Consider the following 26,463-nt stretch of genomic DNA (forward strand, 5'->3'; position numbering starts at 1 on the left):
TTCAAGTATATTGTTTCTCTTTTATTATTGCTCAGAAATAAGTTTTCTCTACAAGCCAATGAAACCAAGAAGAGTTCAGTCTAATACGGAGTTGTTCTTCATCTAATGTTTGTTATTATTCGATGTAGCATTTTTTTCCCTAGATGGGAAAACATTATATCCATTTATGAAAACAGAACTGTTTTTTTAATCCCACTCTATTGATAAGAAACTGGAGGAACTTGGAGGCATTTTTACCCTGTTGATAGGAATTTCATGAGAGCATAAGTTAATATTCTTCTGGGCTTGTTTTAATAATTAACTATCTGAGTAAGGAAAACAACAAAGGACATTCTTGCAAAGCAATTAAGTCTAATGGGACATCATTTTGGGGGAAATTGTAGAGAGGGTGAATATTAAGTCAATGAAGGATGAGACCTTTGTTTACTAGTTCTAAACTAGTTCCCATCAACACTTAAAGCCACAGGTCTACCTAGATTGCTTCTGAGCAGCTAGCAAATATAGTATTAAAATTACCAAGGTGCGGTCTCTACTAGTTTTCTACCCTATCCCTGAAATGCAATAATTAAAGTTTTCCTTCCTTGCTTCCCGAAGCAATAACAGAAGAGAGGTACTGCTTTCAAACATGGGACAGCAAGGTACTGTCAATACCCTCTCTGGAGCTGGCTGCCAGGGTTGTGCAACAAACAAGGTATATGTTTTCAACAAGTTCTGACATCATGTTGAAATCCAAGCTTCTCTTAAATCCCTTCTTCCTGCAAAGTCAACGTTGTGTTTTGCGGATTTAGTTGATGCATTCTCACCCTGAAAACCTGCCGTCACCCAAAACACTGAACAAGTTCTCTCTCAGGAATGGCAATAGTTTAGCACTTTCCAGATATTTCCCATCAAACATCCATCCCACTGACTAAAGTCATGCACTTATTTCAACACACAGTGCAAATGAGATTGGTATATAACTATATTCACTATAACTCAATGACACACATCTCGAGGAAGAATTGCAGTTGCAGCACAATCACCTCAGAGTAGATAGTCCAAGACTTGCAGTATCAGATGTTGATGCAGAAGTTGTTTCACAAGGGTTTCAGCTTACCCAAGTTTCCCTTTCCCAGCAACCGTGAAATTAAAAGGCCTTCTTTGCACCTAATGTGATTAGAAATTCATCCCAAACTAAACTCAAAATAAATTTTGCTCTTAACTCATGAGGTCTGGGGACTGTTTTCCAAAATCAGGCCTGTAATCTTTCATCATAAAATCGGTGTTGTCTAACATGTGAAAATCCAGAAGTGGCTGTGTTGGATTACTGAGTAAATGAGAAACCTTCACCAGAAAATCAGGTACGAAATGTCAAGTCTTGAGCTTACAATTTTTATACAGCAACAAGCAGCTATAGGAGATCCTGGATAGTAAGTGAACTGTGACAAGGAACATATAATTACAAGCTTTGTTTAAGTATGGTGTAGGCCACATCTGATCTCATTTTCTTGAAATAAAAATCTATCAATTTTCACTGCTGTGAAAAAATGTTACTAGTTTATTTTACCAGAATTTATAGTATATGTAGAAATATTTGCTATTCATTAATCAAGTAATTGTTCTGTAATTAAGGTTGATTTCTAGATAAGTTCCTAACATCTATTTTTCATTTGGTCATAATTTTTAATAACTCCAGACTGAAATTAGCACATCTTCCCTTCCAAGTGGAGGAGATGTCTTTTGCTGAGACATATGAATAAACTCTCAACTGTAAGAGATTTACATATCAGGAAAGTACCTTCATAATGGTGAGATGCTCTGCTTGAAATGCTTGCATATGTATATTTCAAACTGCAGCCACAAAAAACATTACACATTAACTCCTTTCTCATCCTCCTCCCTCCACCTACATTTTTTCTTTTACTTCTTCATTAAGGAAGGCAAACAACCTCATGTGGAAAATCCACTTTCCAGCTTTTTCACAGCTGTCAACGTTTAAATCCACAAGTTCTCCATACACCAAGTGCAAAGGCCTGGATTCACTCTTATCCTTTTTGTAGCTAAAAGGAGAGAGTTCATAACGCAAAATCTTTTGGAGTGATGGTGTCCAATAATCACTACATCTGGATTTCATAAAGGTGGATTTGAGTGCTTGCTTTGCCTAACTAAACTTTGCTAAATTATTTTAGCACTCCATGTTTCCTTTTACATCTGCAGTGTTGAAATAATGGTATTTACCTATCTCACAGGAGTGCTATAATGGAAAAGCATCAGGAATTGTGATGTCTTTAGTTAAAATAGTAAGGAAAACTGTACAGCTGCACTGCAGGTGAAAGCCATCGCTTGCTTCCTGAAGTCCCACTCACCAGCTGTTATGCCACTGGGCCACAGGAGTTACTTGCACTGCGGACCTCTGAATATTGTGGAGATTATTGGCCAAGCAGTGGCAAATATGCCATTGCTGCAGCTGCAGACAGACCTCTGCACTGCCAGGGGCCACCCTGGACTTGTAGGCAGCAAAAGAGAGCCAGGATTCAAAGGGCAAACAGGCCTCCACAGGCAAAATCAGTTCTAGACTACTCGTGACAGAGATTTACACATATCTTTTCTCAAAACCCAGTCAGACATTTCAGTACATTTTAATTCATTGTTCATGTTTCGAGTGAGAATCTGTATCCCAAACACTTGCATAGTACATTTTCTTCCATTACATTTTTACTTCTCATTAAAAACACAGGAAAATAGAAGGTATAAACAATTAAGACAACAGTTAAAATTAAGAATAAAATAAAAGAGAAGACTAGAAAAAATCAATAGACTTTTAACAGGCTACAATGACATTCAAATTTCACACAGAGAGAATTTTCTAATCCTGTTTGGAAGTGGGGATTACATAGGCATTATTATTAAATTTATTCTTAGTTAATAAATGTAGGGTGTGCAAAGTGATTCTTTCAGTTTCACCATAAAATATTTTGATTTTTTGCTCCTATATTTTTATTTCTGCGTATTATTTTGCTTAGCCAAAGACAAATCTTGATAAAAATACTGATAAAATCAATGAGATTTCTACGATAATTAGACTGTTTCCTTAAGAAATAATAAAGACAAAGAGCTTTTGCTGTCTCTTTATGCAGCAGTATGGAAATCTTGTGGCAATCTGCATTTGGGCTTTCCCCACTCCAGAGAAAGCTCCAAGCTGAAAAAGCAAAGGTGGTAGAGGAATTCTACCCCAACACTTAGTAAGTAGGAAAGGATTTCCTCTCTCCTGGGATATACCATAATGGCTTTTTAACTATGCCGTACCATTTAAATATCAGTTCTGACTCAAGCTGAAATGTTTTATGTCTAAACATATAAGCTTAGTTCCTTGATTTCCTTAGTTTTTGATGCAGGGTAACATAGAACAGTTCCTTGGTAGCTATATACACACCAAAGAAAAAAAATGCATCTGAATTTTACTTTAAATCACATTTATATATATTATTTACTCATTTTTAGCACAGAAAGGCTATGAAAAAAATGTCTACTCAGGCATTAAATATTTACAGAGGCAGCCATTGCCTGCTGATAAGAATCAATTCTAGATATTCTCCTTTTCACAGAGGATCTAGGAAATTCTAGCTCAGCAAAGCAGCACCGTCTTGCCTCCCTTTATAGCAGCAGAGAATATTACACTCCTGCAGCAGAAAGGGGGCAACAGACACTTGCATTACAGCAGTTTCTGTTCCATCCTGCCATGAGCAATCAAGACTTTTGTAATGACACAAGTTTCTTGAGAAGGAGGAAAGGCATCCTCATATCTCAGGGTCATATTGTGTTTCAAGTCCTTCTAGTTCACTTATGTTCTTGTAACTAGACTGTTCACCATGCTCTCTTGGATCTAAACACAGGCAAAACCAGTATTCTGAAATAATTTTTGAAGTGTTTTGCCAAAGCTTGGAAAGAATGGAAAGATCGCAGTGTTAAAAGCCTAGTGGCACCACCACTGCATGGATTTGAACCTCAGACCACAGTTTAATCACAGCACCTTCCTCATCTCAGCTCCATGTCAAAAGAACTGCCTAGTCAGGTGAACACAGACACATTCCAAGACTATGAATCTATAGCTGGGCTTTTTTCTTAGCATTAATGAAATCCTAAATATTGTAAATAAAACAGCCTTCAATCTTTGAAACAGATACTGCAAACAGTAGCAATACCTTTCTCTCAAAAGTTGCAAATATACAAAAATACACAAAATATACACAAGTTTGTATTTTCTGATCAAGTCCCAATATCCAGATGATTGGATGACTGCTGGGATCTTACTGCCTTCCAAATAGCAATGGTGGCAATTCACATGTTACCATGCTGCAGTATTGCATCTGTGTTAAAGTGGAAACTAATTTGGCAATGTTTTAGTTTTTGTGGTTCTGTGGATTCTATTCCTGTCCCTGGGCTGGGTAGAAAGAATATACAACATATATATATCTTTCTGCAAATACCATGGTTAGACTGAATTAGCACTATTGCAATAATGAGGAATGCCTCTGTCCTTTTCCCCATCCTTCTTGACTGAAAATAATCCCATTATCAAACAGTTGAAATACCAGTTGACATTGTCTGGAGGTCACCAAAGAACTGATAAGAAATGAAGATGTCAGAGGAAATCCCAATTTTTCTTCCGAATGCTCTTGATATCTGTGATGGAAACGAGTTTCAACTTTTCTGAGTATCTACCATGGGACGCTTTATCCTCCCTATCTCAGATAAGAAAACACAGAGACAGTTGCAGAGGTTGCCATCTTAGCTTACTTATTTATGTATAAATAATATATAAATCAGTAGAAGCCTAAAATTGTCTCCGGAGTCTCCTCCTCTTCATCAGTCCCATGATTCTCAATTACTCTCTGCTCTGAAGCCTGTTCAGGGCAACTTCTAAATTAGAAAATTTTAGAATTAGCCAAGTTTGCCCAGTCTACTTTCATGGTATCTTTCCATGGCTGGCCATCTATGGAATGCCATTTGGGGGACGTTAACGGTATAATTATGGAAGTGTTTCTTTAATATTGGAAACACTATGCTCACTTTTAGGGACATAAAGCAAGATAAATCACAGAGTCTTTTTGATAACAGTGTGTAAGACTAGTGCATAAGAATACTAGATGTCTATTAACCATCTTTGAAGAGCAAGAGTGGATCACCCTCAGAAAAAAGCATATGCTGGTCCAGCTGTAAGGAGAGCCAGATCTGTCACTGTCAACTTAACCTCACTAAGTTTTAGTGACAGTAAAAGCATTTATATTTGTTAGTGCTCTAGACCAGCCTAATTATCATTAGGGTAACAGTCACAGAGCAACTCAAGTACCAAAAAAAATTAGAGAAACAAGTCACCTTTTTAAGACACACATCCAAATGACCTGCTTATGTTTATACACAAAGTCAGAAGCAGAACCAAAAATGGAAGCTGTTGCTCAAATCACAAACCTGTACTTCACCATCATCATACATCTGGACAGGATCTTTTTCCTCCACCCTGTCAGTTGACATGCTTTCCTTTTCTCTATTACATGGCTCTACTCAGACCACAGAGAAGAGGTTGTTGTAGTTTCAGTTCACTGGTCTTTCTTCCCTTTTAGAAAACCATATTTGTTAGTCAGAAGGTGCTGCACCTGGGACTCCAAACTCAGAAGAAAATAACTTCTGTCTCATTCAAGCAATGAAGTGTGAAGGACTATTAATTTATAATCTCATTTTAGCAGAATTCCACCTGTGGCCCAGCTCAAGTACACACTAGGCAGAAAACAGAACGGATGTGTTGGCTCATTTTGCTCCAAGTCTCCAAACTAGAGATCTCTCAGTTTTTGAAAGAAATACAATATTTAATTTACAGCATATTATCAATACATATTTATGCTCTCTGCAACAGAGACATTTCATGCTTCTCACTTTAGACTAACCTCTGTGAAAACAAGTGAAAATGTAACCTCTTTTTCTTTTGTATAAGCATGCAGAGCTTCATTCATTAGTTCATGTGTTTGTTCTGTGATGGCAGGTGGTCCATGCAGCATTTCATTAAGATAATGAAGGGAAGTGTTAAACCCTTTCATTCACACATTCTTGAATTCAGAAATGAGAGGAGAACAGCTAAATGGTTGAGACAAGATACTAAGCTATGAAAACTGCAGTGCTTAAAAATGGGGTCTTCTACTCAAGCAGCGTAGAGAAGTTACAAGATGAGCTGCAAGGAGAAGCTAAGGGACTGCAGCAGGAGAGCTTGTTGCAGCTGCAAGCCAGACAGTTGGTGCTATAAAAACCAGTCACTTGAAACAGCTTCAGGAGAGCTTGCTCAGCACAGCTGGCCTGGCAAAAGATGAAGTGCCGTTGGTAGGAATGCCACAGCAGCTCTTTGTGTTACAGAATTCAAGACCTGAAACCCAACAGCCTGCACAGCTACAGGTGTTAACGCATAGAATTAATAAATTTGCCAAAAATGTATATTTTAAAGATTTACCCCCAAAAATGCAGAAATTTCATTGAGCATGCAAAAGAATACCTCTTTACTAGCATCTTTCTCATAAACTCCCTTTCCAAGAGCAACACCAATGTGAGGAATGCAGAACTACCTCAGTAACACCAGACAGTGCCATGACGGTACTTGTATATATTTACATGACAGGTGGCATTAACATTCATCAACACGTGATTCAGAGCACCAAAGAGCCTCTCTCGATAGATTGTCTGTAACCATAACTGCACATATTTGTGAAATTGAGTCACAGTAAACCTCCACGCTAGCTTTCTCTAATTTTCAGTGCGTCAAACCGTCTGTACACTTGCAAGTGGGTGCAGCATAGGGACTGAGGACCTGGCATCAAGCACAGAATCTACTCAGCTGCCAGAAGAAGGAAGGCTGCACCACTGGATGCTGCACATGATCTGAAACACCTTGTCTCAAGGTGCAGCTGCCTTAGGCCTTGTTCTAGTGACTGCTTAATCATCAGCAGCTCTGGCACCATACTCCACCACACAACATTAAAACTCTTTGACTTTACAATTTCCATGTTTGTTTACAATTCTTAGAAGTAAAATTCAGACATGCTCTGATTTCTTGAAGAGACAAGGTGTTTTCAGACCAGACTGTGGCCAGTCTCTTGTCATGCTAGTATATACAGCTTCCCTGCAATATGTTACAGTTCAGGATTACTCAGACTACCTCTCACAGGTTATTTTATCAACCTGCCAGAGGGATGAAAGGATATTCTCCTGAATAGGGAGATAGCTCAGTCTCCCTGCCCAAAGCTGTCTTGGTCTCAGCTGAAATGGCTGTTAAAAATTGTAATGGAACAGTATTGCCTGATACGTTTTAAAACATACTTTATTTTATTATTCCACAAGCCATGTTTTTCAAAGTCTGACAATCTCTTTCTGTTCCTAATAGTCAAGAGTTCTGAGCGGGGAAAAGGACATTTTAAGTATTTTACAGTTGTTGTACCAGTTCTCCTGCTTTCCATTCTGTTTCACCCACTGCCACTGCACATTTTAGGTACTCTCCAATTATATCCTTGACGGAACATTAAGTCTCAGTTTCTTTTTCACAATTCTGGGCACTTCAGTTTCCCCAGACACCTGCTACCACAGCTCTGTCATTTCTCCTATTTAGTTCCTCACTGCCCAGTTTCATGGCTTTTTATTATTTTACAAAGCTCTCTGAATACCGACAGTAACCTAAAAATATCTTACTATTTCAATTAATTTGCCTTACCACATATTTAATAAAAGTAATAGTAATCAGACCCTTTGCTAAATCCCTAATCTGGCTGATATAATTAATTACCTTTATCAGTATATATCTTCCTTATCACATTCTTCTGGCTCAAGCAATACCATTTTGAATGAATATTTGGGAATATAAGGCATATCCATATTGTTGCTTTAATGACTAGATATCACAGTTCAAGATCACAGAAGTAAAAGGACTGTTTGTATTGCTTGAAATGTCAGCTATATTCCTTTTATATTACTGGTACAAGTAACGTTTAAGAAATTATTCATAACTAGATGGGGTTTGGACACCTACGGCCCAGAATAAAATGTAAAGTATACTCTGAAAAAAAATCCAATCTCAAATATTTCCTGTCATTATTTTGTCTATCAAGAAGCAGAAGTATGATTCATATGTATAGTCTTCCAAGTATTTTCTGCTAGATAATTGCTTTCCATAGATTTATTGAAAATATAAAAAATAAACCCAAAATTTCAACAATTTCAGGTTTTAACCAGAAGTAGTACAAAGCATGTATGATATATCTCCATTGCATTGATACTTCATTGGTTTCCAGCTTTTTTTTAAAAAAGGGGCCTCTAATAAAATACTGAAAAATAAAAAAGTAGCTAATTTCAGACCACAGCCCAGAGCCTTTACAGTTTATGTCTTTCTAGCAACACTTCTCTAATATAGTCAAGATGAATATAGTATCATATCCTCTCTCAACCACAATGAATAATGGAATTAAATTCTTCAAGATTAAGGGTGTACATGGTCCAGAATCAGTCTAAGTCAAAACAAAAATATGAATATACGTATATACCTATCATGTACAGGTCCTGCAGAGTCCACAGGATGGAACACCAATTTCTGGGAAAGTCCCACTTTCTGTATCAGATTTGAGGTGTTGTCCATTCACAACCAATGCACCAAGAACACTTTGAAACACAGTGGCATGGGTTATCAGCATTCGAGGTACTGAAGACATCACGATAATATGTAAACAGTATCAGTGCTGTCCAAAAATAACTTCATTTTAAGACATACCTTTCATTTTGAATTTTGAAAACTTTGCACAAGCTTTTGTCTGTGAGTATACACAGTGATTTTGTCAGCAGGGACACAATGTATTTAGACCATTCACTATCTATGTTTGAATTCTGACTGGTGTTGGGTAAGCATTCACAGAAAGGAATGACACAAAACCCTTCTCCTTGCCTATCTTCCTCTGGCCCATGCAAGTCTCATTCTCGGAACTAGAGCCAAATAACCCATTCTGCTAAGAGCTCCCACTATGGCCTCTTCGATACCCTCTAGGGTAAGTCCACACCTCAGACAGGAGGACAGACAGGGAACCAAACTTATCCAAGATTTAATCCAGATGTAGCAAGAGATGAGGAGGAAGGACAGGAGAGCAGGGTACACAAACCTCAGAGAAAAGTCTGAAACAAGAGTGGCTTACCAGCCTGCAAAGAAGCCCATGCCCCTATGCCCTCCTTTCTGTTGTTAGGATAAAAGCTAGACTAAAGCTTGCCAGTGATAACTATCTCTGTTGCAGTCACTCTTGACTACTGGAAGGGGATACGGTTTGCAAACCAAGCAGTGGCATTATTCTTCAGAGTCACTGTGGTTGTTGGTTCACTCCAGCACAGGTCAAGGTTCTCAGTGCAATCTGACCCCAAATGCTTTCAATTTAACATTAAGTAATTAGTCTGTCTGCAAGAGAAAATCTTGTGTTTCTGTGTGTATGTGGGACAGATGACAGTAAAACTGAAAAGCAGAAGTGCAGCTTTTTACACAGTCAGTTTGTCCCCAGAGAAATACAACACATTTTCTCTACAGGTGCTAAAATTAGTTTGTTCATACATCCCTTTATGAGAAAATCCTACTAAATTTACTGGTTTCACATCTTTGCCTACCCTGCAATACATGCCTATGCACACAACCTGTTTCATCCAGTCAGCCTAAAGGTCAACCCAAATCCCTTTCAACTAAATTTAGAGTTGCATTTTCAAATACATCCCGAACTACTACTATATGAGCAACTTTGGCTATGTCATTTATTATCCAAAGTGATAGCAGGTTCAAGTGTCAAGATTTCTAGGGAAGTTGCTAGGAGTCTTCCAAAACTAAAACTTGGCACTGATCCATTTGACCCACAGTGAGGAGACTAGAACTTCTGAAAATTACTATTATTTAAAAATACTTGGGATAGAACATTACCTTCCTTTCATGTTCTAAGACACAACTAAATGCCCACATGTCACTTCTGCTGTATGAGTTGTATTTTCTAGTTTAAAACAGCTTATACGCATCCTGGAAATATCAAAAATTGATTCAAACAGGCTAGGTAATGAAAGTCTGAGAGCAATGCTTGGAGAAAAACAGAGATGTAGCATTTTAAACATGAAGCAGCAGCATTTCATCTATTTATAGCAATCATTAAGTAGTAAATACAGAGAATGTCATGAAAAGTCATAGAATCACCAGGTTGGAAGAGACCCACTGGATCATCAAGTCCAACCATTCCCACCAATCTCTAAACCATGCCCCTCAGTACCTCATCCACTCGCACCTTAAAGACCTCCAGGGAAGGCGAGTCAACCACCTCCCTGGGCAGACCATTCCATTGCCTAATGACCCTTTCAGTGAAGAATTTTTTCCTTATGTCAAGCCTGAACCTCCCCTGGCGGAGCTTGAGGCCATTCCCTCTTGTCCTGTCCCCTGTCACTTGGGAGAAGAGGCCAGCTCCCTCCTCTCCACAACCTCCCTTCAGGTAGTTGTAGAGAGCAATGAGGTCTCCCCTCAGCCTCCTCTTCTCCAGGCTAAACAACCCCAGCTCTCTCAATCGCTCCTTGTACCATAAACTCACGGTTTCCAAATACCAGCTATGGGACACTGAACGGTAAGTTAAGTAGACAGTCTATCAACTGAAATAGAAATTGAGGGGAAACAAAATTATGTCTAAATTGGTATAGTTTTAAACAATAGAGTTTGAGTGTTCTTTTGGCCTCGTACCAAGTTCCACAGATTTGCATTCAGACCCGTATGATCGAGCACAAAACCCTCCCAGGCATGTGACAGTCTAGTGCTAACTCTCCATTTCCCCTCCACTCTACATTCCCACAGCACATCTTCTATGGATATTCTAGAAGCAGAAGAGATCCAATACATACAAAACACTTAAAAACAGGAGTGCTTTAGCAAAAATTCAAGCCTCCAACCTGTCTACAGGTATTCCAGTTCACATTCAGGTGGTATGAATTTGGGCTGTTTTCCAATTCAGATGTAGGTGGTATCAATTTTGACTATTTTCACTAAACTTCCACAGCCCTGAAAAGCAGAACTGTAGCAATCATTTAGTCACATTCACGTCAACACAGACTGATCAAGCCAAATCCCTGCTGCTGATTGGCTACAGTTACATTCACATTACACTCTTTCCATTGTTGGAGATCTCACCGTTAGTGCTATCCCAGTAGAAGCAGCAGTCAGAGCTCAAGAAGTAGACTCAAATTTTAAATAGAGACCTTTACATATGAACAAATACTCTCTTTGAAGCAATTATCAGAGTCTGAGAGAGATTCCAGACAGCATGTAGATATAAGCAGAGAGAAGTACCTCTGTGCTAGGTGAAATACTATGACCTCAAGACAGTAATATCAGACAGATATTTTGAAGTGAATCTTCAAACATTTTACACATTTCTCAGCAGGCCTTACATTGTTGCTCTTTTGTCGGGACTTCCTGAAGGAAATGCCAAACAAACACTCACAAAGGTGTCTCTTAAAGAGCACAACATCTTGTGGTTCCCCACATTGCCCAGCAGTAGGAAAGTCAAAAAGAGCAAATACACTAGCTACATGGCAAGACACGTTGCACATGAAATCCATTTGAAAAACTCTTTCCTATAAAGAGTTGCATCCTTGACTTCTCAGTACTTCTAAGAAAAAATTTGGCATGATCTGCTCTATTAATGTTGGAGACAAAATTTTACTAATTAACAAGGGGCGAAGATACAGATTTTCTAGCATGACAGAGAAAAAGTAAGTCCTATATGGTCATATTATGAATAAAATTGAAACTTGGTTATCAAACCAATTGCTTACTACAGATCAGGTTCCTCAGCTGTTTTATATACATTGAAGGCACTAGACTGTATCTATGAGCATTAACGTAATCTGTAAAAAGTAGCTTCCTCTTGAAACAGTCATGCATAGGTCGTTGAGATCCTTTGATGCAGCACTGTCTCCTCAAAGCATTAGAAATAAAAGTAAACATTAAAAATATTTACTGTAAATTGACATTTTAAACTAATCTACTTTTTTTTTATTCACTAATTTTTTATGCTACATGATACAGTTTACAATTCTCTACTTTTTATCTCAGCTATGTGAAATCCTAGAAGTTCAGAAATGGCATCGTAGAGCCAAGGCTCTACTTATACACTAGCTTGGACTTCTCATCCTCGCTCCTGCAGCTTGGTTGCCCATCTCCTGTGTGCCACAGCTCCTGCATGGGACACATTCCCAAGGTTTCTTGTCATGCAGAGGAGGTTATGGGTAGTTGCTGTTGCATCACTGAGCCTCACCCAGTTAGGCGGTCAGGATGTGGCTTTGGCTGCCAACCCAGATGAGGAACTCAAACAGTCCCCTAAGTTCCCTAGACTAAACATAGTCATAATCTGTAGTATACATTAAGACAATAGCAGCATGAATGGTCTCCATAAAAAGGTGCTGGCATCCAAGCTTATGAATTTGAAGATAAGTAAAGCTGATATTTTATAACATATTTAACATTTTAATATGAATATTAGCGATATTAGTAACTTCAGCAGGAAACTGTGACAATCCCAAAATCATCATACAAACCTTGTACTGGAAGATATTCAACTAGGGAGCATTCATTTCAGTGAAACTCAGAAAAAGAAGTCATCAAAGGAGTCAGAAAGAAACCATCAGCCAAGAAAAAACTATCAGTCTTGTCAGTGATAGCAGTCAAACTCTAGATTTTGCCTAAAGCTTTCTCTACAACAACTTGCACGAAGATGCTTGTTCGATCAGAACACCACTTACCAAGGACTAAATTGCTTCAGACAATTCTGATCCCTTGTTTCTGTGCTACATGAGTTTTATATCAGAGAAGAAAGTCAACCCATAAACGATAAGGTATAGAAAATTGGAGCCCTGAGTAAATTGGAAATATCTGGCAATTCACAGCAAATTTTGACCAAATGAGGGTAGGATATTCACAGTCTCAGACAGTCTGTTCCATCAAGTCTGGTTTTGACCATGCCTTGATGACCTTACAGGTTTTAAACAGAAACCAGAACAAGCTGCCAGAGTGAGGCAGCATGTACAAGGAATGACCTGGTGGGAAATAAACAGCAGAAAATAGAAAAGGGAGTGAAAAATAATTTTAGTTTCTGAACACACAAGATAAATAACTTGCTTTCAAAAACTTTTTTGTTCATGAGTATAATGAGTCATACTGGGGGAAGATGAGAGGGACAAACCCAGACTAAGCCACGACACTTGCAGTGATGACAAAATTATGTTGCAATGGTCACTGGCATTTAGCAAATCTGTCCAAGAATTTAGGAGATGTTTTCCAAAATTTTAATGGTGTTTTGAGCATCAAAAATAGAAAACAAAATCATACGTATTCTATGAACCTGTCTGCCAAGGGAATTTACTGGCAAATCCTCCATTACTTGTGTTAAGTAATGGTGCCAGGAATTTATCCTGTATCTTTTGTATCCATATATGTGAAAATAAATTCACATGGCAGAGCCCGTGTGAATGCAGGTTCTTAAAACATTAGGTAAGAAATACCATTTAGGTAAAGGGCTTGAATGATGGCGCTCCAGAACACCAGTACTGTGGGAACCTCTGCAAAAAGTCTTATCCAGAACATCAAAATATATTCTCCCAGGCACCATTATGCTCCACAGCTCTGAGACTTGTCCCTCAGACTGGTCCTGACTGCTAGGCCATCTCACAGCAGGCAGCAGCACTTGTCAGACAGTGACCATGCATCCCACACCATCCATGCTGGCCCCAGATTTTCCAGAGAGCATAAAGGTGGCACAGGCATCCCTTGAAACCTATTCTCCTCTGCCAAGAACTTGTGGCTGGGAAAGAGAGTTTTGCATTAACTATCACTAAAGTCAATATGCCACCCACATGGCAAAACAAATCCCAGTTCCTCTTTGGCATTCTCCAAATGAGCAAATTAAGTCAGACAGTTGCTGGGGTTACAACTACAAAAATAGCATGTCATTATGTTTGCCACGTGGCTCATACTTGCCACCACCCCCAGGCCCTCCTGGAGCTCCTGAAGGGAGAGGCAGGGTGCTTCCTGGGCCCCCAGAAACACCATTTTGGGGTGATGAATAACACTGGAAGGACGGAGGAACCACTGCCACTCAACTGGTCTGCCTCTGGTACAGGTCTGCCAGGCCCTCCTCAGCAGCTGCAAACTGCAGTTTGCTCCTCTCCTTATGGAATATACAAACACTCCCTCGATTACAGACAGGATCAGTCCCAGTATGGGCCAAAACTTTGGACTCTGAAACCACAGGGTGGGCAAAAGGAAGAGGTCTAGGGCTGTTTGGTGGGGCTTGGTCATGTTCTTTATTTTTCTCTACCGATTGTCCTTTCTTCTTGTACCCAACCAAGCTTTCTCAACACCAGGGGAGATGGTGTTGAGGCTGATTTGGAGAGGCAGATTTGCTGAGAGGCTGATTTGGAGGCAGACAAGAGCGAAACAGGCTATAGTAATTTTCTGTTGAGGCTACACTGTTTACATCCAGATATTTTTGGTGCACAAATGCATTTTAAATGGGGAAGCAGAGGAATTCCATTTTAACTAGAAAGGCTTCGTTTGACATTTGGGGAAGGGCATCTTCCTTCTTTAATTTCAGGGCTTCGCCTGCTCTTGACTCTCCGTTGGCTTCCCAGGATCAGCACGTAGGTGGCCAGGAAAAACCAATCTCTCAGATGCCTTGAGTTTACAATAACTGTGGGATACTGAGATTTGTATGTGCTTTTTTTTGGGGGGGAAGGGGCTGCATGAGCAAAGAGAGACAGCTTAGGCTACATCTCCTGGTAGGAGCAACCTCTGCATCTGGACTCCTTCCGCCCAGAAAAATTCCCAGTGCCAGTGCATCTTGATAGGAGTGGATATAAAGGGAAGGAAGCTATGCCAAGTATAAGCATGCAAAGGGCCTGGGCTGTGAGGACAAGCATTTACCTCCTTTCCCTGTACTGACTTCCAGGCAGGTAAAACCAAACAATGGCTAATATATTAACATTGTGCAGATGTACTTTTAAAAAACAAAAACAACAAACCAAATGACAAATAAGCAGGTTTCCTGTCTAGAGGAGCCTCAGCTGATAAACTGAGCTGCAGACAGGCCAAAGACAGCGAAAGAGAGCAGCAAGAGTGTTTCAGGAGATGTTCAAAAAATGTTTAGACGTGGTACTCTGGGATATGATTTAGTAGGTACAGTGGTGGTGTTCTGACAGTTGCACTTGATCTTAGAGGTCTTTTCCAAGCTTAATAACTCTATGATTCTCTAAAGGCTGAAAATGAATACCTGCTTACGTTGCTCTGCAGAAACAATCAGCTGTATATAAAGTTCATATTTTAAGAGGAAAAAAGGTTGGGCCCAAGACTGAGTAAAAAAAAATCCCAGGTCAAGAGCTATCAGAGCCATTAAACACAGTTCAGCTGCCTAGATTTTGGTGGTAACAGCCATGTCCCTGGAAGGATCTGTGTTTCCTCCTGCCTTAGTCTGAGAAATAGGACGAGGAAATACTTTTCTTTCCCTGACAGGGATATTCAATAGGATAGGGATAACAAGATGATTTTCTCTAGCTTTGCTGGTGAACCTGTGGGAAGGGGAAAGTCCTGGCACACCTGCTCCAGGAAGCAGAGAGGAGAAGGGAATCATAGAATCATAGAATCACTAGGTTGGAAAGGACCCACTGGATCATCGAGTCCAACCATTCCCATCAATCACTAAACCATGTCCCTCAGGACCTCATCCACCCGTGCCTTAAACACCTCCAGGGAAGGTGAATCAACCACTTCCCAAGGTGATGGAAGAGCTATTGATGGTAGTTTGTGCCATAAGACTGCTTAACCTGTTTCTAATGCTGACCTTCACTTATCCCACAGTGATTAAAGTTCCACCTTTTTTTTTTTTAGGCTCCTTGTTCCATTTATGTTACATTTGATGCTTCATAATTTCAACATGACTACTCCACTCACAATGTTCAGCCCTCACTTCCTGTAATATTTCTCCATAAGGAAGAGCTATTGACTGTGTTGTATCTCTTATTTGAAAGTCACTACCTTTTTCTAAGCATTACTGTTATTCTCTCCAATAATCTTTTTCATAGAATCATAAAATCATAGACTAGCCAGGTTGGAAGAGACCCACTGGATCATCGAGTCCAACCATTCCTATCAAACACGAAACCATGTCCCTCAGCACCTCATTCACCGTGCCTTAAACACCTCCAGGGAAGGTGAATCAACCACCTCCCTGGGCAGCCTGTTCCACTGCCCAATGACCCTTTCTGTCAAAAATTTTTTCCTAATGTCCAGCCTAAACCTCCCCTGGCAGAGCTTGAGGCCATTCCCTCTTGTCCTGTCCCCTGTCACTTGGGAGAAGAGGTCAGCACCCTCCTCTCTACAACCTCCTTTCAGGTAGTTGTAGAGAGCAATGAGGTCTCCCCTCAGCCTCCTCTTCTCCAGGCTAAACAACCCCAGCTCTCTCAGCAGTTCCTCATAAGGCCTGTTCTCCAGCCCCTTCACCAGCTTCGTTGCTCTTCTCAGGCCTTGCTCCAGAGCCTCAACATCCTTCTTGTGGTGAGGGGCCCAGAACTGAACACAGGATTCGAGGAGCGGTCTCACCAGTGCCAAGTACAGAGGGAGAATAACCTCCTTGGACCTGCTGGTCACGCCATTTCTGATACAAGCAAGATGCCATTGGCCTTCTTGGCCACCTGGGCACACTGCTGGCTCATGTTCAGTCAGCTGCCAACCAACACCCCCAGGTCCCTCTCCTCCAGGCAGCTTTCTAGACAGACTTCTCCTAGTCTGTAGAACCAGGCACCTGCATCGCAGCCGCGGGCGTAGGAACCCGCTCTAAACCCAGCCCTCTGCGCGGCCGGGGGCGCGAACTACCGGCTCCCTTCCTCCTTAGCCAAGCCAGAGCTTCCCTAGGGCGCTCCGAGAGGGCTGGAGGGAGGAGCGGGTGAGCGAAGCGTTGCCTTTCCATTCCCGAAAGCTCCACCTCGGCTCCCGGTGCCGCCATCACCTGTGCGCTCCGGGCGGGGCGGGGCGGCGGGTCCCTCCCCTGCCGGTAGGAGGGAGAGAAGGAGGGAGGCTTCGACGGCTGCGATTTGGCCCCGCGGAGGCTTTATTGGCGGAGAAGCTTCCCCCACGCTGCGGGTCACGGCGGCGGCAGGTGCGGGTCGGGATTGCCGCGTCCTGGCGGGGAATGGAGAAGCTGAACAAGCTGACCGTGCCGGCCGGGGAGAAGCTCAGGTAGGGCCGGTCCCGCCTGCGGGGCCCCGGGAGCCTCGGCCACGAGGAAGTAGGCAGGAGTTGGAGAGCGAAACGCGGTGGCCGGGGCAGCGCGGGGGGATGCGGGGCTGGGGCTCGGGCACGGGCACGGGCATGGGTTTCAAAGCAAAACGCGCGTTTGAGTCGTCTGCGAGGAGAAGAATGTTGTGGTTTGGGCTTTTTTTTTTAAGTATCTACTGTAAGAAAGTTGTCTTTAACTCGCTGGGATGTATGAGTCTTATGCAAATTGGAGAAGTTGAATTAACCGCTGCGTGGTTTAATCGGTCTCTTATGAAGATGGTCTCTGCAGTTAAGCTCGTAGAATCGTAGGATAGTTTAGGTCGGAAGGGACCTTAAAGATGATCTAGTTGCACCCTGCCTGCCATGGGCAGGGACTTGCTAATCTTCGAAAGAACCGGGGGAGCGGAGGGAACGGGGAAACGGGAAGTGTTCCTAAGTGAAGGACTGTGTTAAATACAGGCTTGGAGAGGAAAAATTGGAGGGCTGCTGCAGCTGACCATTGGTGAGGTATTTTTAGTGGCTCGAGTGGTGCGATGGTGGAGTTGGCAACTCGAGGCTCTTTCATTGTGACTTCTTTTTTCTGAATAGTTAAGAGAAGTCCTGTTTCAGAGTAAAGTAGCATAGAAACTTTTTTTTGCCTGAAAAAATACTTTTCCTAAAAAAATCATACTTAAGCACTCTATATTAATTTATAAACCATTCTCAAGACTACTTTTTCCCAGAAACCTTCAGGAAAATCGGAATAATTCCTTGTAAAGCTAATTTTGATGCAAAGGCATTTCTTGATATCTATTCTTTCCACACTGATGAAGTACTAGAGGGGATGGGGTATACTTGAAAAGCTGCAGTGACCCTTATATTCTTCAGCTAGGCACACCTTATAAAAGCCTAGCAGACTGCACCCTACAGCCCAGACAAGAAGTCTGTGTAAGCCTCGATGGACGAGGAAAACAAGACAATTAATTTCCTCAATGTCTGCAATTTATCACCTTAAATAGTCTAAAATGGCCTAAATGGTGTCGGAGTTTAGTGTTGGTCTGAACTATCTATCTCAAGATAGCAAGTTAAGTGATATGGTTGAAAGCTTGATGTCATCAAGATGGTTACTGGTACACAAAGAAATAAACTCCATGTTTGATAAAATTTATCTGGGATGCATCTTCTGCACAGTGGCAAACAATTAAAGCAGGATTACTGTCAAGTATACAGAGGGGGTCCACGTTATAATGATCCACAACTTGTTGCCCTAAACCGGAAAGGCACCCCTGCTGCATCTTTACACGGGCTCACATTCTTGTCTGAAGTTTTAATATGTTGTAAAGCAAGGAAGAAGAGGAGGTAGCTCTGATTTCCTGTATTATCTTGGAGTATAAAAAGCCACTTTTTCTCTCCTTCTCATGGCCAATTCACTCTAGTTGTGCAAGGAATATGGGAGCACACATTTCTCAACCATGTGAGTATTGTCACTATACACAGTGAAAGTGCATACGTGCTTTGAGTGGAGCATAGGAAATACCTCCTGAGAAAGAAACCTGGGTACTTGGCTACATGGTCTTACTAGTGTGAGAATTCTACTAACTCATAACAGAGCTTCCCCCTAATACATATTTGTAGAATAAGTTTAGCAGAGATGTATAAATACAGGAAAGGTTCAGCATAACATGGCGGCAACCATTTCTTTCTTCTCTGAAATAGCTTAATGCCCCCTTGCACTATGTGACTTGTTGACAGTGCAGTTGACTTCTTAGTATAGCATCCTGTCTGCATGGAAGACACAGATGGTTCAGGGTTTGTACTGAGTGTTACATGAATGAAATGATTGCATTAAAAACCTACCTTAACCCAGATGCCATGTGGACAAATATTCCTAGCAAACATAATTTCAGTTGCTGTAATTATAGGTCGCTTATTTCTAAAGACTGCTTTCTTGAAATTTCTGCTTTGTAGCCGCAAAAATTCAAGTAGCATTGCTTTTAAGTCAGTCTCTGAGAGTAGAGCTTATGATTTTTTTTAACTGTTTTCGACCTGAAAAACTAGATATTATGTGGTTTTGCTAAGTTCATCTATTCTCCATGTGTATATGTGAGCCTACCAGACGTAGCTTTTTGTTGCATTAGAAAGTCTTATGTCAGGTCTGAATTCTTAGCATATTCCATTTGTTTGGGGTTTTTTGTTTAGTTTTTTTTTTCTTTTTTTTTGTTTGAAACAATAAGAAATGTAAGTGTTATGTGCCTCTTTAACTGCCATGTTATGGTGTGGGCGCTGCAGTTAAATTACTCAACTTGAATATCAGTTGGACAGGAATGCTGGAACTTCATGGAATTCCAGTATTATTTTTATAGTGTTTGTTATAAGACATGCATGTTATTATGCAAGCATTCCTTCAGAGTATGTTCTATGTTCTGATTGCTTTCCTAAAGTCAGCAAAAAATAATTCCAAAGCTTTGTTATTACAAGATAAATTAATTTATGATAGAAACAAATAACTTGGTATTTTGAATGTTTTTCTGAAGAGTGGAGTGAATACATAAGCAGCAGCCATACTGCCATGGTAGGTTCTAGTGTGCATTGATTTCAGCCAGAACTTGCAGAAAAAAAAATTATGCTGCAAATGTATGTATAAATAAATGCACTCATAATCAGGGATGGTAGGCAGCAAAGGTAACTGGAAATTAGCAACTCAAAAGATAGAGCATTAAACTTGCAGAGTCTTTTGTGGTTAGACTATGAGACTATGCTTCCCAGTCTTTAAAGAATATCTAGCTGCTATGTGTGATTCTGTTACAGGATCTCTTCAGACTTACTGCATTTTTTTTTTATGACCACAAACCTGAATAGTGACCCTCTGCTCATAGCTGTCTTTAGCTGTGTATCACCAAGTCTTTTCAAAGGCATCATTACCATCACCACTGCAGTGATGGGCAAACCATGGCAAGAAAGAGAAGTGTACCACATGCTTTCACTTGCCTAAGGTCATGCAGCCATCAACTTCCAGATTGCAAACAGACCTTTATAAGAGCATAATTTAATGTTCACATCAGATGACTTTATTAGTGTGTAGCAGTTCTTCCCTGCCTCCACCCTGCCCCACCCTGCACATATCACTAAAATCACTATCTTCAACCACAACTCCCAAATCAAATGCACGTGAATAAAAGCAGGTTGGGCAATGTTTTGGTTTACCATCTCTTGCTAAATAGAATTTAAGTCTGAATTCTATCAAAATCAAGATGCATTTCCTTAATGCCTGAATGTCTATTAGTTGCTTATCAAATCTGAAGGTATATGTGGTTCATTAACTTTGTACTGATAGCAATAGCTTGACTGTAACTACTAGATCTTTTATTTAACAGAAAATTTTCTGGTACCATTTCCTCTTGAAAGCATAAGGTAGAAAATTCATTCACTTGGGAGTTAAATTATATTTAACTGTAAACTGATATCCAGACATTAGTTTTGAGAAAATAATTAGTTCTCCTAATTCCTGTTAATGATGAATAGTAGCAAACAGAAATTTAATCTGTTTTTTCAAGTAGGAAAGAAAATGGAGTTAGCAAGTGAGCTGGAGAATGCTCTGCATGACAGAACTGGGCACCAGAGTCCACATCCAAATTTATCTCCTGTTCCTCCTTTTAGTTACGTAGCCTTTGGATGAAAGGCTATGCAAATGCCCAGTTACTTGTACACCACTGAGCAGTTTAAGGGCCTAAATCAGAAGAACTGTTCCACGTTGACGTTTTCCTAGACTGGCCCCTTCTAGTTGTTCAATATCATCTCTTCATCACAAGCCATGCCCCCGCTGCTTCTCCTCTTCTGCCTGCTCTGTTCTCCTCTTTTTAGCAAAAGCATCCATCCTCAGGCCCTAAGGACAGAATGGCCATGAGGGTCTTGTGGGACACCACCCACCCATTGCCTTTTCCAGCAGCCATCTGCCTCTGCCTTCAGTTTCTCCTGACAGCTTCCCACCATGCAGTAACACTTTGCCACAGTGGCAGCTTTTGTGGTGCACCAACATTTTCACCCAACAAAACATAGGCTGAATGTTAGATCACATGAAATCACGGTTCTGACTGTACATGGTCTTTAAAGTTGAATTTCACAGGCATGGGGCCAAAGTAGTTCACAAGCAAAGTTCTTTCTGTAGGACTGTTAGGTCCAGTTTGCCATACAAGGTGTGGGGTAGTGACTAAATGATAAAATTGTATAGTCTGTTTTCTCTAGCTCTCTGTCAGCTTAAATAGCTGATGAATCTCTCTCACCTCTGGACTTTGGAATGAAATGAGACATGAAATGCAAGCTTCCTCAAATACCACTGTGAAAATCCCTTCTTTCTCCCTAATGTGACTTCTCCAGTCAAGTCCTCCTGTTGCTTCTCCATCTGACCTTGCTTCAGCATAGTATAGCCTCCACCCTATCTATATTTGTCCTTCTTCCTTTCCTTCTCTTCACACAAGCATTTCATTATAAAAGTGTGTGTGATTGTGATTTACCTTTGTTTTAAATTAAAATATGGCAATGTGGATGAAGTGACACAGTGCAATATTGAAGCTAAGGTAAAAAGCCCCAGTTTAATCTCTGTATGTAGGGAGAAGTCTAAGAGTAGAGTCTATTCACAAGACCTGTTACGCTTATAGACTACCTAGAGTTTCATTATACTTATGCTGGCAAAATTGTTCTGTCACTGGCATAGCTTATTCCACCACTGCTTCGTGTGTACACTCTTCCAAATAAAATTAGGTCTTCTAGTGATGTTGTAGTTGTTCCAAAACACACGTCCACAGCAGGAGTGTTTGACAGCTACAACAGTCAAAAATGACATTGTCTTAGGCCTATGACTGTCGGTTATTCAGCAAAAGTTAGTAATAAAGATTGGATCTAAAGAGTTGCTGGTTTTTTTTAAAGTCAAATAATAAATGACCAATAGCCAAACAAACAACTCCAAAATTTATTTTCTTGGCCATGGAAAAAACCAAAAACATTACAGCATATTTTTCACATTTAGTTTAATACTATGGCCCATACAGCTGTGCAAAGTGCTAGATATTAAATCATAATATGACATTGCAGGTACCCAGTGATATGTCGATCCTAGAACAAAGCAGTTTTGTGTTTTACAAAATCATTCAAGACCTACACACTACACTCTACATTGTAATGTGATAGATGCGTTTCTTTTGAAAGGCAAATATAACAACCATAAAATGTTGCAAAAAGCCTTGCACATTTTTATGGCTTGTGTCATCTATAACGGAGTTGTAAGACAACAGTAGATTATCAAGGGGTGGGGAAGAGTTCCCACATTGGTAGAAATTGTTATAAATACATCTTTATTTGAAAATAAGTAGTGTTTTAGTGGCTTCCTTTAACACCTTGCAAAATTACTCTACCGTCTGATAGTCTTTAGACACAAAGCTCTTGTAAGTCAACAGTTGAAAAAGTTAATCAAGAGTAATGGAATGAAGTTTTAGTTCTCCTTTGGTGAATTTAGTTTTGGAAAACCATTTAACCTGATAAGAAATCCTAAATAACCATCTTCAGGGTTGTAATAGGCTGTACGAGATACATCTGGAACATTTTTATATACCTAAGAATTCCATTGTTTCTGCTTTGTGTTTAAAAGACGAGCAAGATCAACATTGCAGGCAGTGTTTCGGTGTCCAAACGTAGAGGAAAAAATAAGATTTCAGTTATCTGCAGAACAGAAACTGAAAAATATGCATCTTGAGGCAATAATATGGGAAAGATAAGCATATGCCCTTGCATTAAGCTTGAAAAGCATATGCTCATCTTTTCAAGCTTAATGCAAGGGCAAATAGGTGAAGTAGCCTATTAATACAAGTGGCTATACTATAAGACTAAATGATTTCTTCATGTCTTGAAATATAGACACTATAAGCCTCTCTGCAAGAAGTACAGATGCAGCTAAATGCTAGAGAAGCCGTAAATATGTGACCAGTTTAATTTAGCATAAGCTTGACCTGCTGCCAAAAGAGTAGGTACTGTTCTTTCACCCTCTTGATCTCCCTGCTCACCCTATCATTTGTCTCTGTTCTTACGCTGGCACTGAGGTTCCCATTGCTGTGTGATGAAGCTAAATCTGATCCTGCTGGTATCTAAACTGGCAAAAGAAGAGAGAAGTTAGTTTCCCAGCTGGAAGTTTCGTGATTCATCATAGCTATGTAAGCACTGAGGGCAGAGATGAGTAGAATTTCCCCTTTCAGTGGTAGCCCATGTGGGCTGCATAAAGTACCATAGGGATCGGAATATTTCTACAAAGTTCTAACAAAAATGGATAGACTTCAGTACGAAATAAAGAAGACCAGTAGATCCACGAGTAGCCTCTATTAGATCCCTGCCAATGGCTCCTCCCTTCTGTGAAAAAAACAAAAAAAAAGCTGTGCTTTAGAGAGAAACAATAGAGCATTCCCATCTCCTTCCAACTCCAGCATTCCTGTAGAGAAACTGCCTGGGAGAGGAAAAAAATCTTGTCAGACAATGCTAAAGCAAGTACTGGGCTGTAAAGGGCAGTTTAAAAAACATGCTGCAAGTCCAGTAATGTTTGTTTTCCCTTTACTCTTATTCAAGCTGAATACAAATGGACAGAACCAATAATGCAGTACTTTAAGAGAAATTCTGGCTCTACAGAAAGCAATGCAAATTTATAAAAACTCTAAAATTAGTGATTCTAAACTTCTTACATCTGCTCAGTGTATCTAGAACCTATATACAAGCTACTGTCTTGGAACCAGTCTTAGCGACTTGCAAATACTGGGCAGCATTAAAATATTTGGGGTTACCTTATTGTTAGGAGTTGGCTAATGGAAGTGTTTAAAGCTTAATGCCATACCTAGAAATTCTGCTCTGTTTTATTTGGCTGTCAAACCACTATTTGCTAAAGCAAGTGAAGACCATTATGCATATAAATCCAGTTTGGGTTTAAGTATTGGAGCTAAGAGGCTGTTTAGACACACCTCCCTTTTCTCTAGTTGACACAGTACCTAGCCCTAAAACTTTTGAGTCAATAAATTTTTCCAGCCCAATGAAAAAGCACACTTTTTTTTTTTATTCTTTCACAGTTTATGAACTTACTGGATTAAAATCACTACATTAGGAATGTATTTTAGTAGAAATCTTAAATGGCACAGAGTGAGGAAGGCTGCATTCCAATATGTAGTAGATTTATTCCTCTTGTGTCAGTGCTCATGTGCCCATGTTAGCAAGACCTTAACACTGTTTAAATGCTTACCTAACTTTAAGGTACTTGAAGTTAGACGTGTGCTTAAACATCTGGCTAAATCTTTATCAAGTCCATTAGATAGTTAGACATAGATTTTTTTAATGTCCTTCAATAGGTAGCCAGAACTAAAATGTCAGATCTGAAATTTCTGGGAGACACAAAAGAGGAGGAAAAACAGATGGAAAAACACTCTGGAACACCAAATCAAAATTAAGTCCTCATCTTTCTGTGTTCAATTCACTCAGTTTTCTTAGTTTTTCATTCACTGTCATGTCCTTCATGTGACTGTAGTATGCTTTCAATCTACATGCCTGCAGGAATGACAGAAATGTTATCTCACCTTTCAAAAAATGCTCGTAGAATTGTGACTAAAAGTAATGTTATCACTGACAGGTGGTAATTTTCTGGATCCATACCAAGTCCTGTTGTTATTCATTTCCCTGCAATGACTTTGTGCTTCCTCTTTTTGGTGAAATATAAAAACCACTTTTCTCTTTTAAATTTCTCTACTTGCACTTCTAACCTACCAGGCTCACCTTCAGGGAGCTACAGAGCTCAGTTAGTTTTAACTGGAACTGTATTTTAGAATAACCTAATGCGTTTAGTTTTCCTCTGCAGCTTGCAAACCCTTCAGAAAAATAGAGTAGGCTTTGTGAATGTAGCTTCTGCGTGGGTTGGTTTTTTTGTTGGTGTTTTTTTAATTCATCAGCTCATATCCATACAGCTGGTGTATAAAAGGGGTCAGTTAACCAAAAAGACTCTGAACAGAGCTGATCAATTACAGAACAGAAAACGTTTTAACTTTGTGTCAAGCAGTGATGTGCAATACTCCCTTAGCATATCATAATTATTCTACTACTTACAGTATCCCTACATTCCAGTTGGGATAAAGGGGAGAGAAACCTGGATAAGAGGGAAGAGGTGTCCAAACCTGAAATGCCTTCAGCTTTTATTAAATATCTATAATTTAAAAACTATACTAAAAAGTGCCTGGCCATCACTGCTTTCTGATATTCAAAACACAACTGTGAAGTCCCCAAAAGCAGTAAAGAACAAGAATAGGAACCAAGTCTACTACTTTTCTCTGCTAAATAGAAAAGAGTAATTGCAAAAAAATACTGTACAGTTTAAACACATGAAATCTATTGTAGTGTCTGTACATACTCACGTCTAAAAGGACAAAGGAGTTGCGCCAAGCAGTTGGTGTCGTTGATTGGGGCTTTAGTTGTCTCAGCCCCACCAATAAATCTGTATACGTTTTTCCAATGTGCAGCATTCCTAGTCATCTCAAAGTAGTTACTCTATTTAATTTCATGTTAGGACTGATTTGTGTCAAAGACATTATGCCTTTATATGCTACATACTTTCATATACTCAGTCTGTATTAGTACTTACTAGTAAAAGAGATTGACAGCTTCTTTGTGAAGGTTATGTAAAGGGCATATGAAGATGAAAAGTATTATCAATATTTAGCCTTTCTGTGATTCTGTGTGTACCATGTAAACACCTGCTGGGTTTGCCTTTAGGCAAAACAGTGGATGATTGAAAAGTGAGCAGAATAGGATGTAATTCAGACTTAAAAATCAATACTCTTGACAAAACTGAAGTATTCATAGTCATTTCCTCTTGTGCATCTCATGAACACAGCAGAAGACAATTCAATGTTCCTGCTTCCTCTCAGATAGGCGTCTGTAATTGACTTCTCCCCCGCAAGCAAGCCTCTTTCAACTTTTCTTCACAGCTTTGAGAAAGCTTTACAGATAAAGATCAAAGTCTTAATGCCTTGAACTGATGGTTTGGTGTCACAGGTTACCAGCTCCAAACTTCCTCTCCCGTCATGAAAGGCATTGGAAGGTGCAGTAACCTCATATTCTAGACCAGCAGCAACTGGAGCAGT

At 40.0% G+C, this 26,463-nt stretch overlaps 2 protein-coding genes across 3 annotated transcripts in view; one reads left to right on the top strand and one right to left on the bottom strand.

The window, feature by feature from the left end:
- The window catches only part of DNTT (DNA nucleotidylexotransferase), a 154,878-nt gene extending 146,205 nt beyond the window's left edge, over positions 1 to 8,673 (bottom strand). For both annotated transcript variants that reach the window (XM_069863867.1, XM_069863868.1), the window contains exon 1: positions 8,553 to 8,673. In XM_069863867.1, the coding sequence (XP_069719968.1) occupies positions 8,553 to 8,644 (92 nt within the window). In that variant the 5' untranslated portion in view covers positions 8,645 to 8,673. The remainder of the gene's footprint in view (positions 1 to 8,552) is intronic.
- BLNK (B cell linker) overlaps positions 1 to 26,463 on the top strand; it is a 99,288-nt gene that overhangs the window by 34,648 nt on the left and 38,177 nt on the right. The gene's annotated exons all lie outside the window — the stretch shown is intronic.

The sequence above is a fragment of the Phaenicophaeus curvirostris genome, chromosome 9, assembly GCF_032191515.1.
Source record: "Phaenicophaeus curvirostris isolate KB17595 chromosome 9, BPBGC_Pcur_1.0, whole genome shotgun sequence".
Taxonomy (NCBI): domain Eukaryota; kingdom Metazoa; phylum Chordata; class Aves; order Cuculiformes; family Cuculidae; genus Phaenicophaeus; species Phaenicophaeus curvirostris.